General features: G+C 43.8%; 1 protein-coding gene across 1 annotated transcript; it reads right to left on the bottom strand.

The window, feature by feature from the left end:
* Positions 1 to 3,320: 3,320 nt before the first annotated feature.
* Chrna5 (cholinergic receptor nicotinic alpha 5 subunit) lies at positions 3,321 to 12,297 on the bottom strand. The gene is made up of 5 exons (XM_055621862.1): positions 12,216 to 12,297; positions 10,542 to 10,586; positions 8,215 to 8,324; positions 5,860 to 6,688; positions 3,321 to 3,988 (listed from the first exon to the last, which is right to left on the bottom strand). Exons 2-5 carry the CDS (start codon positions 10,566 to 10,568, stop codon positions 3,827 to 3,829), a joined length of 1,128 nt encoding a protein of 375 aa, XP_055477837.1. The 5' UTR covers positions 10,569 to 10,586; positions 12,216 to 12,297; the 3' UTR covers positions 3,321 to 3,826.
* Positions 12,298 to 12,986: the final 689 nt, after the last annotated feature.

The raw sequence follows: 12,986 nt of genomic DNA, 5'->3' as shown, positions 1-12,986 counted from the left end.
AGCCCTGCGCGCGCGCGCGCCGACTGTGGCCCTGTGCGCACACTCTGGGGCTGGCTGTACTCACCTCCTGCAGCTTTCCCTTGGCCGGTACTCCACAGTTCCGCCACCTCTGGCTTGCTGGGGTCTCCGTCACAGGCTCGGCGTCACTTTCGTGTTTCCAACACGTTGCCAGCTTGAGAGCTGCTGACTTCTGAAATCTCTGTGGAAACTTGCAGGACTCCGAACTCCACTCATTTTGCGCGGCTGTAAAACCGGCCTTATGCGGATGGCGCCGAGGTCTGTCACCAGCACAAGCTGGACAGGGCTCACCTGACCGCAGGCTGCAGTCGCGTCTGAGTGTCTGAATATGAGGGAGGAGCTTCGGGGCAACGTTTTCTAGATTGCCCAGTGAAAGGAGGCTGTCCTGGGTCTCTCCAGGAAAAATGTCTGAGTCCTTTTAGCCTACAACCGGCGGAAGTCTGAATAATTCTGGTGTCAAGTACTTGACTTCACTTTAAAAATATACCTTTAAGTCGTTGAGAATTTTATATATATTTTGATCATATTCACCCCCTCCTCTGTACTCTTCCCAGATCCACCCTCCTTCTTGACCCATTCACTTTGTGTCCTTTAAAAACAAACAAACAAATAAATAAATAAAAACAAATACATTTATCAAGACCAATCAGGGTTGCCCAAACACTCTTGGTTATGCGGCCTCACTCTGGAGTGCATTTTCCCAGGGCCTGCCCCCTTAGAGAGATCTGACTCTCCTCCCAGCAGCTGGGAACTGCCAGCAGTAGCTCAACTCAGATGGGACTCCACGCCCAACTTTCCCCTTTATGAGATCTTCTCTGTCTTGGGCTGGCGAAAGTCTTTGCGCGTGCTGTCACCGCAGCTGTGAGCGCATGTGTGCAGCTGCCCTTCAGAAGAAACCTTCCCTGGAGTCACCCACCCCCTCAGGCTCTCGCGCTCTTTTTGTCCCTCTTCTGAAGTGGTCCCTGAGCCTTGGGGAAGAAAGGGTGTGGAATGCTGTGTCCCGTTTAGGCCTGAACATTCTATAGACTGGCCCTCTGTCCAAGGGTGGGTCACTATTGTAGTTCATAGGGTTCACAGCCTGTTAAGACTCAGTTTCAAAGGCTTCGGAGCTACCCCATCGCTTAGCTTGTCGTCACAATAACTACCCAGCTGTGTAGCTGCTTCCTCCTGATTGACTGAAACCTTCCTTGCTGGGGAAAGAGGGAGCTCACCAGATCCACGACTCACTAGAGATGTACCAGACTCCCCAGGTTCATTCCTGAGTTTATAAAAATGGCCAACAATTACTGGGAAAGAGGAAACCTGGGCGGTGTGGCACTTTTACCTGCAGGCTGCACAGGGACCCTGTGACGCAGCGTTTATAAGTTGTTACCCAGGCTGGGATGAGCTTCCCGTGATGCAGTCATTCCCTGCCCCCGTCATCCACTGTAGGAAACCCTTCCCCGTGTTCCTATAAACAGCAAACTCAGTCGTTTTCCATCCTGGACTCGGGTGGAGTATTTCTTTGCTCTAGTCCCACCTTTTTTTTCTTTTTTTAATCTCGGGGGACTAGAAGTGCACTCCCCAGGAAAAGCCACCCACAGATTTCCTTTGGGCTACTAAGACCCTATCAGCTTTCTGTTCACCATGGGAAAATAGTTGAGCTAATCAACTCAATCAAGGGAAAGCTTTGCTGTTGCCCATGGTTACAGAGGCTTTAGTCCATGACTGGTCGGCCCACCGCTTTGAGGTCATGGCAACAGTATAAAATGCTGGGAACACACCATAGAGCAAAGCTGCCTACCTCATGATGGCCGGGGAAGCAAAAGGAGGAGCTAGAGTCTCATACCCTCCTCAAGGGCACACCCCTAGGGACCTGACGAGAGTCTACTCCTAAAGATCACAGCGCCTCCCAAAGCCACTGTGACCAGGCTTTCAACAGAAGAGCCTATGAGGGACATTTACCAAACCACAGTGCAGACTTCCACTCCAACAACAGTAAACATAATAAAATAAAACGCATCCTGCCTTCCAAAGAATGCAGACTTGAATTTAAGCTCCTGATAGATTAGCAATAATAACTCAACAGCTAAGCATTCTAAATCAAATACAAAGTTCCGGGTCATAGGTGAGTCAGGGCACTTGCAATGAAGTTTAACTGCTTTACTCATGATACACTATATTGTACTGACTGGTGTCATACCTAGGAATAGGCTAAAACTAGATTATACCTAAAGCATTTAGCTTTAAGATTTGACAATTGTAACTGTTGGAGTGAAAGATAACTGAAACACTGTAAGGTGACAGTGTGCTTACAGAAACTCAGAGGAGCAATTTTTGTTTGTTTGGCTTTTGAAACAGAGTCTCACACAGTAACTTAGGCTAACCAAGAACTCACAGCTATTCCCCTGCCTCTGCCTCCTGAAGGTAGAGATGAGAGATGTGAGGCACCATGTCCAGCTCAGAATACACCTTTAAGTTTGGAAGATGTTTTTTTCCACAGAATTATCAAGACAGAGACAGGCCGTCCCATTTTGAGATGGGATCTGCGTGACTGCAGCATGTTATTCTGAGATTAAGGATGAACAGAGAATGTAGACCTGGAGACTGAAGTCGTCACAAAGAATATGCCACTGTATGGCTACAGGAGTGGCCTGTTGTATGTTTACAGTGGAAGATAAGCTATAACCCAGCTAACACAGACTCCATTCCATATAAACACAAAGAATAAAGTGGACTTAAGAGCTACTAGTCACCATGTTAGCTTATTTAAAATGTTGGTAAACTGGCCGGTGGTGGCACATGCCTTTAATCCCAGCACTCATGTATATCTGAGTTTGAGGCCAGCCTCTTCTATAGAGTGAGTTCCAGGACAGCAAGGGCTAAACAGAGAAACCCTGTCTCAAAAACAAATGTGTGTGTGTGTGTTCAAGTGTGGTAGTTCAAATAGGAATGGCTCTCATAGACTCATAGATTTGAATGCTTGATCACCAGGAAGAGGCACTATTAGGAGGTCTGACCTTCTAGGAGGAAGTGTGTCACTGGGGGTGGGCTTTGAGGTTTCAGAAGCTCAACACCCAGTGGCTCACTCCCTCTTCTTTCTGCCTGGCATCCAGATGTAGAGAACTCTTGGCTCCTCCGGCACCATGTCTGCCTGTGTGTGCTGCCATGCTTCCTACCATGATGATAAAGGACTAAACCTCTGAACCTATAAGCCAGTCCCAATTAAATGTCCTTTATAGTTGCCATGGTCATTGTGTCTCTTCACAGCTGTAGAACACTAACTGACGTTAAGTTATTATTAAACCAAGTAACTGGCCTTCTTCATATAGAAGTATACTGTATTATACATCTGTGAATACAGGACAGGGGGAATTGTAAAGTATATATTAGCTGGGCATCGCAGAGCACACCTGTAGTCCTGGCTACTAAGGCGGTTTGGGGCCAGTGTAGGCAATTTAACTAGACCCATTCTAAAACTTCAAAACCACACAAAGATAGGCTTTTACTAAATTTGGAAAAAGTTTTAAACAGTCTTCAGATATAGTTGCATTTTCTAGCACTCCAAAGATGAACTTCATCATTAATTGTAAGTTAGCAGGATCTGCCAGGATGCGGACGCTAGGCCTCTGCTAGTGCAGGCGGGCAATGCTTTCTTACCACTTGCAGCTAAGACTTAAGCTCTAATGGGCAATATTGAGTCAATGTTAGAAATCACTAATCTGTTACAGCCTATATCAAATTCTAAATAATTTCAAATTTCCATAATTGTATACGTGCCCTAAGAGATGCATGACAACTAACTAAATTCATAGTGTGGCTTCTTGTTTCACTTAATTGTATTTCCAATGTGAACTGGGACTATTATATTGGCCCATTTATAAATAACAGGAACAAAAAGTCCTAGAGTCCCAACGACTGAAACCAGAAGAAAGGTCCACAGAAACATCCGATCAAGAACTTGGGCTATGAATTTCCAATCTTCAACAACCTGTAAAAAAAATTAAACATACATATCAAAGCTGTCTACATTTTGGGTTGTTTTGGTTTTTTGAGACAGGGTTTCTCTGTGTAGCCCTTGGTTGTCCTGGAACTCACGCTGAAGGCCAGGTTGGCCTTGAACTCACAGAAATCCACTTGCCACTGCTCCTGAGTGCTGGGATTAAAGGCGTGTGCAGCACCACCGCCTGGCAGCTGTATGTATATTTTAAGATAAAAAGCACAGTTAGAGATAATCCTTTGCTGTCTCCACAGTGTAAATGGGCCTCTGTCCAGGTCTCTGAGACAGACTAGTATAATTTATTAAATTCCACTCTAAATTTAAACTTAGAATTTAAATTCATTAAGTTCTAAATCATTAGCTAGCAAATATTCTTACCTTTTAAGATGCCATAAATAGTTTAAACCCTTGAAATAATCTAATTCTGCTACTGCAGAATGCTACAGTGAACAGCATTAGTTTGTCAGAAATAAACTGGGCACAGTGGTAGGTACATGGAGTACTAGCTACTTGGAAAACTGAAGCAGGTGGACCACAAGTTCATGCCCAGCACCTCAAAACAGCAACAAAGAGTTGATTCAGAGTTGGACATGGTGATGTTTGCTGTAATCCTGGCCTCCAGGAGGCTGAAGTAAAAGGGTTGACAGTTCAAGGCTCACCGGAGCTACATAGGACATTATCTTCAAAAACAAAAACAAACAAACAAACAAACAAAAAAACTAAAAAGTGGGGCTCTGGGGTGGGGGCTTTGGCATAATGGTACATGCCTTTAATCCCAAAAGGTGAATTTCTGTGAGTTTGAAGCCAGTCTAGTCTACATATCAAGTTCCAGGCTAGCCACTGCTATAAAGTAAGGGTCTCAAAAAAAAAAAAAAAAAAAAAAAGAAAAGATGAAAGAGAGGAAGGAAGAAGCAGGAATATGTCAAATATTAGCCAAAAATTAGAATTTACAGTCTTAATGGAACCATTAAATATAAATTCTGTTATAAAAATATTAGTAGTCATAACTTTAAAGATATTATAATAAAAATAAAAAACACTGACAATCGAAAATTTGGATTTTAAAGTTTAACACTATAAATTGGTAAAACACATGTCCAATTTTTGCATTTCAACTACCAATTAACCTCAACAATCAAACTTATTTTTGTGTAAGTGTTTAAGCAAATTTTGTTGTAAGCAGATCAGGTACTAATACTGCTTCATATGAAAATTTTGAAGTATAAACAGAACACATGAGAATACCTTACTCCTTTTCTTTATTTTTATGGTTATTTATTTCATTTTGCTTTTAGGAGACATGGTCTCCTTATGCAGCCCATGCTGACCTTGAACCCTAGAAAGACTCTTTCAGTTCTCCTGCCTCAGCCTCCGAATGGCAGGATTATAGACAAGCATCTCACTCTTTTCGATTTTACTAAAAGATGTTTTTCTAGAAAAGTATCTTGGTTGTACTTTTTTTTTTTCTTTTGAGGTAGGGTTTCTCTGTGTATTTTTGGCTGTCCTGGACTCACTTTGTAGACCAGGCAGGCCACAAACTCACAAAGATACACCTGCCTCTGCCTGCCTGAGTGCTATTGGTTGTACTTGTAAGGCCTACATTAGGCTCATTAATTAAAAAAAATAATAATTTTGATAAATTATAATGTCAAAAGTCAGAAACAAAGTCCTGGAGGATAAAATCTAAGTCAGTAAATTATTCTAGAGCTAGAGAACTATGGCGATATTAATATCCCTTCAAATACATACTGCTCAGTTTTCTTCAGAGTCCGTGAAGATGCTCTGGGGAAATGGAAAGATTTGTGTAGATGCCCCAACTGGCAGGGGTTTCTATGGGAACAAATTCAATACTTGCCACAGACCTCGCGGACGTCATTCTCCTTCGTGACGTGCCTCGTGATGTAGCGGACACAATCCAGCGCAGCCTCCAAAGTGTTCCTAGACTTGGGTCCACTGCCGCTCTCGGCTTCTCTTCTCTGCGTGAAGTACCTGTCCGCATGACTCCTCATGCAGAGCAGTTTGGGAAGCTTGTGAAGAAATATCTTACGGACCCATGGAGCCATCGCATTGTGTGTTGAGGAAGAGCGATGGTGGATGTTGATGGCAAAGACAGTCACCATGATGGACAATGTCACGAAAATCATGGTGAATACCAAATACTCTCCAATCAGAGGTATGACTTTGGAAGATGAGGGTATGATCTCTTCAATAACCAGAAGGAAGACAGTGAGAGACACAAGCACTGAAGTGCACAGACTGATCTTCTCACCCTCATTTGAAGGCAGGTAGAAGACAACCACAGTCAGAAATGAGAGCCCGATGCACGGAATAATAAGAAATAAGGTATAGAAGAGAGGCAGCCGCTTAATCACAAAGGAGTACGTGACTTGAGGGTACCAGCAGCAGCTGTCCGTTCTGTTCCCTTTGCTCCCCATCGCGCTCACGATTTCCCATTCTCCATTGTCAAAAAAGTCTGTTCTGTCCACATCCTGGTCCTCTAGGATTATATCAACCTGGGTTCCATCATATGTCCAAGAGCCGAATTTCATGGAACAATTTTGGAGATCAAATGGGAAAAATGTAACATCTATAGTACAGGAACTTTTGTAGTTTGCTGGTTGTGTCCAGGTGACGGTGCCATCGTACCTGACAACTGTTTTCGTAGTGGCCCCTTCAAAACGTCCATCTGCACTAAGAGAAACATACAACAACAGTGCCGAGATGAGACAAGCCAAGCACACATAAGCCTAATATAAAAAGAACCTGGGGGTAACAGCATGAAATAAGTTTGAAATTACTATCTATCTGCTCCACCCATGGGGCCACGCTCCCTGGACCTGTTCCTGGCATGTAGTGATCCTGCTGGAACTGACCCTAGTCCTCCCTTAGTCCCATGTTTCTCAAAATGTTAAGTTTTACTAGTTAAAAAGACTTGACTTTACATACAAGTAGAATCAGGCTGTTTATATACTGGGCATGCAGACAGGCAGAGTTGAATGCACACTCCTAGACTTCCTCCTCCAGAAAAAGAATAGATGATTTCTACCCTAAGCAGAAAAGAGTACTGGCCCCGGGCAGAGCACACCTGGACCTCCTGAGCTGCAGAGGCTCTGAGCCCCGGCACCCGACTCCTTCACAGTCCTGCTCGAGGGCTTTAGGTTCATGTGCAGAAATGTAACTATGTTTAGTTATAAAAATGTTTGTGACCCAGAGAGCAGCCAATGCTCAGGGGCTGCCTCATGCTGCCTTACAAGCTTGGGTCATCCTTTCATATTAGTATGATAGGGTTTCAAAAGACCGTTTTTGCACAACATTTGCTCTGTCCTCGTGCCAAAGCCTTTGTGCAAATAGGGCAGAGTGCTTTCAGTTACTGAAAGTAAGAGGATGTGCAGACAGCTGCCTCACACCTTACACGTACCTTACACGCCTTCCCCATCCTTCCACATCAAAGTACACGGAAGCAGAAGGTTTCAAAAGATCATTTTTGCATAGCATTTGCTCTAAAAGCCTTTGTGCAAATAAGACGGTGCTACAGGATAAATGCAAACCCTCACATTTCCTCCGAGCTGGTTCTGGGAGGGGTGGTGGGGAAGAGAATGCAAAACGCCAACCCTGAACTCCTCACCGGGGGAAAGTGGGCTGTGCTGTCATGACAATGTACTATTACAATGTACTATGAGAAGACAGCGTTGAGCATAAACAGTAACCTCAACTAAAAAACAAATCCCCCCAAACCCAGAAGTCTGACTTGAATAAGGGGGTAAGTGGGGATGTCACAGGGTTTTGGGGTGAGCCCTTACTTTACCATATGAGTGCTCTGTGAGCACAGCAAAGTGTATCTGCCTTCGGCCTGAGAAGGATGGGGAGCCCGGCATCTAAGATGGCCGTGAGCACACTGCCAAGCACCTAAAAGTCTGCTGTGTATGCAAGTTCATCGCAGCCGTTCTCCCTCCCACCTTTCCTCTTTCCTTTCCATGTTTGCCAAGTCTGTTTCCTTATTTCAGAAATCAAATAACAAGCATTTTATGATTAAAAAAAAAAATAGCACACCAAAAAAGTCAAAGGAGCCACAGCACCCAGGAAACAAATGGGCACAGACTCAAGCCATTTGATTTCCCAGCTCAACAGTTTGCAGATGAGAGGGAAAAAAACTAGGGCCTAATAGCAATACAAGTTTTCTTTTGTAAATACAAAGTAATATTTAGAATATGACCTACTTGTCAAACAAAACGATGTCTGGGGTCCACAGAGAGTCTGAAGGGACACGAATAATCTTTATTCCTCCGTACTCATCAGGGTTCCATCTTAGCTTTGCGTCTACCCATCCCTTTAAAATGACAAATTCACCCCATGTCAATCAATAAAGTAAGTTAAAACTGAACTTTTTGTCACCCCCAGAAACTTGAGACATGAATCATTTCTGATTTTCATTCAGAAAACCTTCTAAACTAATAATGGCTGGTCCCTGTGAGCAATGACTCTGGCTGTGGTCCTGATGAGGCACAGATGAGGCCATGCTCATGCAGTCATGGCTCTCTACTAGGCTCCTCTTCTCCCTCCAGCCGACCATACTCAAAACTCGAAGCCATGGTGCCTAAGGTCTAAGGAAACCATTCACCTTCCCAGCTGCACTGTGCTGGGTTTGGTGAAGGCAGCTCGATTTATTCTGCATCCCAAACATTTACGCACTTTGTCCAGTGCCCCAGCAGTGACAATTCTGCAACCCTATCAAACTAAGGAATGAACTGGAGAGGTAGCTCAGCGGTAGACCTGCCTGGGGTCCTTCAGGACCTGGGTTCAATCCCCAGTGCAACAAACAAGCAAAGGAACAACATCAGCTGTCTCTTGTAAGTCTGGGGTCAGGTCAACCTATTGGTTGTAGGTATAAATAACTGGAGAGAGTGAGAGAAAGAATAAACAATAAGAAACATTGAACAGCAGCTGGAGGCCATGTCTGGTGGCCCAGAATTTAAAAGTCCTTAAATAATTTATGACAAAGGGATTGCTGGGGCCTGGGAAGGGTGCCGGGGGAGGAGCTCGACAATAGAAGGCTGGGTGGACATGGCCAATGCAAGGTGTGTGCGTGTGTGAAAATGCCACAGCGAATCCCAATCAGATGTACAGTTGGCATGTTGATAATTATAACAAAATAATAACTAGTTGCATTCTTTTTTAATTATTTGTTTTTATTTTATGTGCATTGCTGTTTTGCCTACATGTACGTCAATGAGAGGGTGACATATCTTAGAGTTCCAGGCAGTTGTGAACTGCCATGTGGGTGCTGGGAATCAAACCCAGGTTTGGAAGAGCAGCCAGTGCTCTTAACTGCTGAACCATCTCTCCAGCCAAGATGACTGACTGATTGATTGATTATGTATATGGTAGCTTCCTGCATGCCCAGCACTGGGCACCAGATCCCAGTAGAGATGGTTATGAGCCACCATGTGGTTCCTGGGAATTGAACTCAGGACCTCTGGAAGAGCAGCCAACAGAAACGCTCTTAACCTCTGAGCCATCTCTCTAGCCCCCTAGTTGCATTCTTATCCTTTCCTGTTGTAGTCAAGTTAAAAGGCAAAATCCTGGGGATAGACAGATGGCTCGGTGAGAGAACACTCGCTGTTCTTGGAGAACAGCAGGGCCTAGCATCCACATGGCAGCTTACGGCCCTCTGAATGCCAGTTCCAGGGCATGCAATGCCCTCCTTGGGCATTTCACATACATGCGTACTTACATGCATGCAGACTAAACACTCATATATAAATATTTTTTAGTTAAAAAAAAAATAACAACAAATAAAAGTAGAAGTCCAGATCCTTGCAGTGACCTAGAAGCTCCTATTCTACTGGCTTCTCATTGCTCCTTTGACCCCTGTCTCCACACCTCCCCCGACGGCTCACGTACTTGTAGCCACACTGGTCTCCTTACTAGATGCAATCCAGCCTCTGGGCCTTTCATTTGCTGGCTCCTCTACCCAAAACACTCTTGCGTCATCTCCCTTGAGACTGTACAAACTTTGCCTTTTCAGTCATGTTTTTATGGTTTGTTTGGGTGTTTTGTTTGGTTAGTTGTTTCTTTTCGCTTACAAATACAGTCCCCAACACTCTCTCCATCCCCTCCCATGTGATCCTCTCTCAGACTGTCAGTCTCTATGGGTTCATTCTCTTCCCCCTAGAATGAAGTTCTGGAGAACAATGAGTTTTTGTCTGTTCCATTCATTGTAGTTTCTCCCCTGCTTAGCACATATCAGAAACACAAAAAAATACCAACTAGAGCAGAAATAGTGGCATATACCTGTGATCCCAGACCTTGAGAGGATAAAGATGGAAGACTGAAGAATTTAAGCTCAGCATGGCTACCGAACAAGACCCTGGTTCAAAACAAATATATACCTATACATACATACATGTATAATGACTACAATAAGTCCATCTATTCTCATCCTTGCACAACCTGACAATCCACAGAGCACCCATACTCAGGTTCCTTTTTGCCAATAATAAATAATGGTGCAAGCTGGGTGCTGGTTTGAATGTTCTATACATACCTGTTTCAACCAGACGTTTGTTGTCATTAGCTGGTTTTTCTCATCCTATAAAAAAGGGGGGTTGCTTATTTCTGTTACATAAGCAATAATTCTTTATGAGTTTGTACATTTGTGGCAGTTGCTGACAGGCCTATCCACTTTCCTGAGTTCTAATTCAAAATGGTGTAACTTCCTTTCCCCCTTTCTGTTTCTTCTTTGAGTATCAGCCATCCCAGACACTCTGGCTTCCTCGCTATTTTTCTGAAAATGCTACCCACTTTCTACAGCGGCTTGCGGACCTCCGCTGCTGACCCTAACTCAGAAGGCATGGCTCCATCTCCTTCCTCCCCGCTCCTGCTGAGATTTACAGCTTGCCTGCTGTTTGTCTCTCCTCCTCTGTCTCTCCCTCTCTCTTTTCCTCCCCTCTCTCTCCCCCTCCCCCTTTCTCCTCCCTCTCTCTCAAACTTCAATAATATGGTTCTTAAGCTTTAAAAAAAAATGCCTCTCTCTGTACAGGATGAACTTTCTGCTAATTAATCTGCTTCTCTAGAAAATCAGCTTAGTCTCCTGCTCATCTCCTCTGGACATTCTGCAGTTCAGTAACTACCATCAAGCATACCACTGGGGATTCTGCATTTAGCTTTAAAGTCTCAACTACTACATTTCCTCAAATTTAAGACAGAATCTAAGATACGAGCACAATATTATTCACCTAAAAGGGTGGGGAGAAATGTGCTACATACATACCCAGCCTGCCTTTCTTAAAGAAGGGAGAGATTCAGACATTTGTGTACAAACATATCATCATTAGAAGAAAACTAGACAGTTTTATGCAAATAAAAATATGATTAAATTATATAAGGATTTTAATGTAAGTGGGGAGAAAAGCAGTCAGCAAACTTATATCAAAAACACATTCCAAGTGTGTGTGGGGGGTGCATGCCTCGAATCCCAGCACTCAGGGAGGCAGAGGCAGGCGGACCTCTGTGAGTTCAAGGCCAGCCTGGTCTACAAAAGGAGTCTAGAACAGCCAAGGCTACACAGAGGAAGGCACAAGACCCTGTGAAACTAAAGTCATGACTGGTTATGAACACAATATAGGTGCTAGGAAACAAATCTGGGTCCTCTGCAAGAGCAGTCAGAGCTCTTAACCACTGGGCCCTCTCTCCAGCCCCTGATACATTTGAAGCATGACATTTTTTTGAGACACAGTTTCTCTGTGTAGCCCTGGCTGTCCTGGAACTTGCTCTGTAGACCAGGCTAGCCTCGAACTCAGATATCCACCTACCTCTGCCTGAGTGCTGGGATTAAAGGAGTGTTCCACCACTGCCCAGCAGAGTATGCTCTTGGAACAATGTTAATATAGTTTCTATTTCTCAGGATCTACGGTTCTATTCTTAGACTCTGCTCATACCTTCTGGCACATGCTTACATACACCTTAAGGGGGGACTTCAATATAAAATGCTTTAATATCTTTAAATGTCATTAAGGATAGATCTGTTATTAGCAAATGAGAAAAAACAAATTCTAAACTTTACAACAACATATAAACAGAGTAGTACTTCGGCTGTGGCAGATTAGTAATTGTTCCCTCAAGAGCTCCTTGAACTAAGGGCTATGTTTGGTCACCTTGGTAACCTCTGACCTTTCCGAAGTTGGTGTGAAGCAGAGCATGTAATGGCATCCATACTTACCACATCCACCAACTGAGATATTGCAAGGCCAAACTTGATTTTTATTTTGTCACTCAGGCGTTCCACAGGACGAACCCACCTTTCATAGTCTTCAAATAAATCCTTAAACAAACTGTCTTCGTGTTTTGCAGCGGAGGATAGTTCAGGCAGTCCTGCATACATAACAAGTTTTTAGAAATTAGTATGCTAGCTGCTCTCCCCTAAATACCCATACTCTAAGAAAATCAACATTGTTAATGATCCAATTAAAATTTAAGTTATTACTGTTTTGGCTTATTTGTTTGAAACAGGATATCATTTAGCCTGGGCTGGCTTTGAATTCCCTATGTAACCAAGTACAGCCTTGAATTCCTGGTCTTCCCGCCTCCACACCCAAGTACTAGGGTTACAGGTATCCACCACTGCGTCCATCCAGCCAATTTTTTAAAAAGTATTCTAACTTCTCTCTCTCTCTCTCTAAGATTTATTTATTTACTATGTATACAATGTTCTGTCTGCATAAACACCCGCCCACCAGAAGAGAGCACCAGATCTCATTAAAGATAGTTGTGAGCCACCTTGTGGTTGCTGGGAATTGAACTCAGGACCTCTGGAAGAGCAAGCCAATGCTCTTAACCTCTGAGCCATCTCCAGCCCCATCCAGCCAATTTTAAATTGTGCGTGTGTCTGTGTGTCTGTCCGGGAGATAAGTGCACTCCATGACTGTAGGTGCCCATAGAGGTCCTGTGTGTGTGTGTGTGTGTGTGTGTGTGTGTGTGTGTGTGTGTGTGT

The sequence above is a fragment of the Psammomys obesus genome, unplaced genomic scaffold, assembly GCF_907164565.1.
Source record: "Psammomys obesus unplaced genomic scaffold, mPsaObe1.curated_primary_1811, whole genome shotgun sequence".
Taxonomy (NCBI): Eukaryota; Metazoa; Chordata; class Mammalia; order Rodentia; family Muridae; genus Psammomys; species Psammomys obesus.
The sequence above is the reverse complement of the archived record's forward strand: the minus strand, read 5'-3'. Positions and strand labels throughout refer to the sequence as shown.

Excerpts from the sequence above, each read along its gene's own strand:
- Chrna5 (XM_055621862.1), bottom strand. The coding sequence starts at position 10,568 with ATGACAACAAACGTCTGGTTGAAACAG. Across the intron at positions 8,325-10,541 it reads CAAACGTCTGGTTGAAACAG|GGATGGGTAGACGCAAAGCT; the intron begins GTATGTATAGAA and ends GTCATTTTAAAG. Across the intron at positions 3,989-5,859 it reads AGGAGAATGACGTCCGCGAG|GTTGTTGAAGATTGGAAATT; the intron begins GTCTGTGGCAAG and ends TTTTTTTTACAG.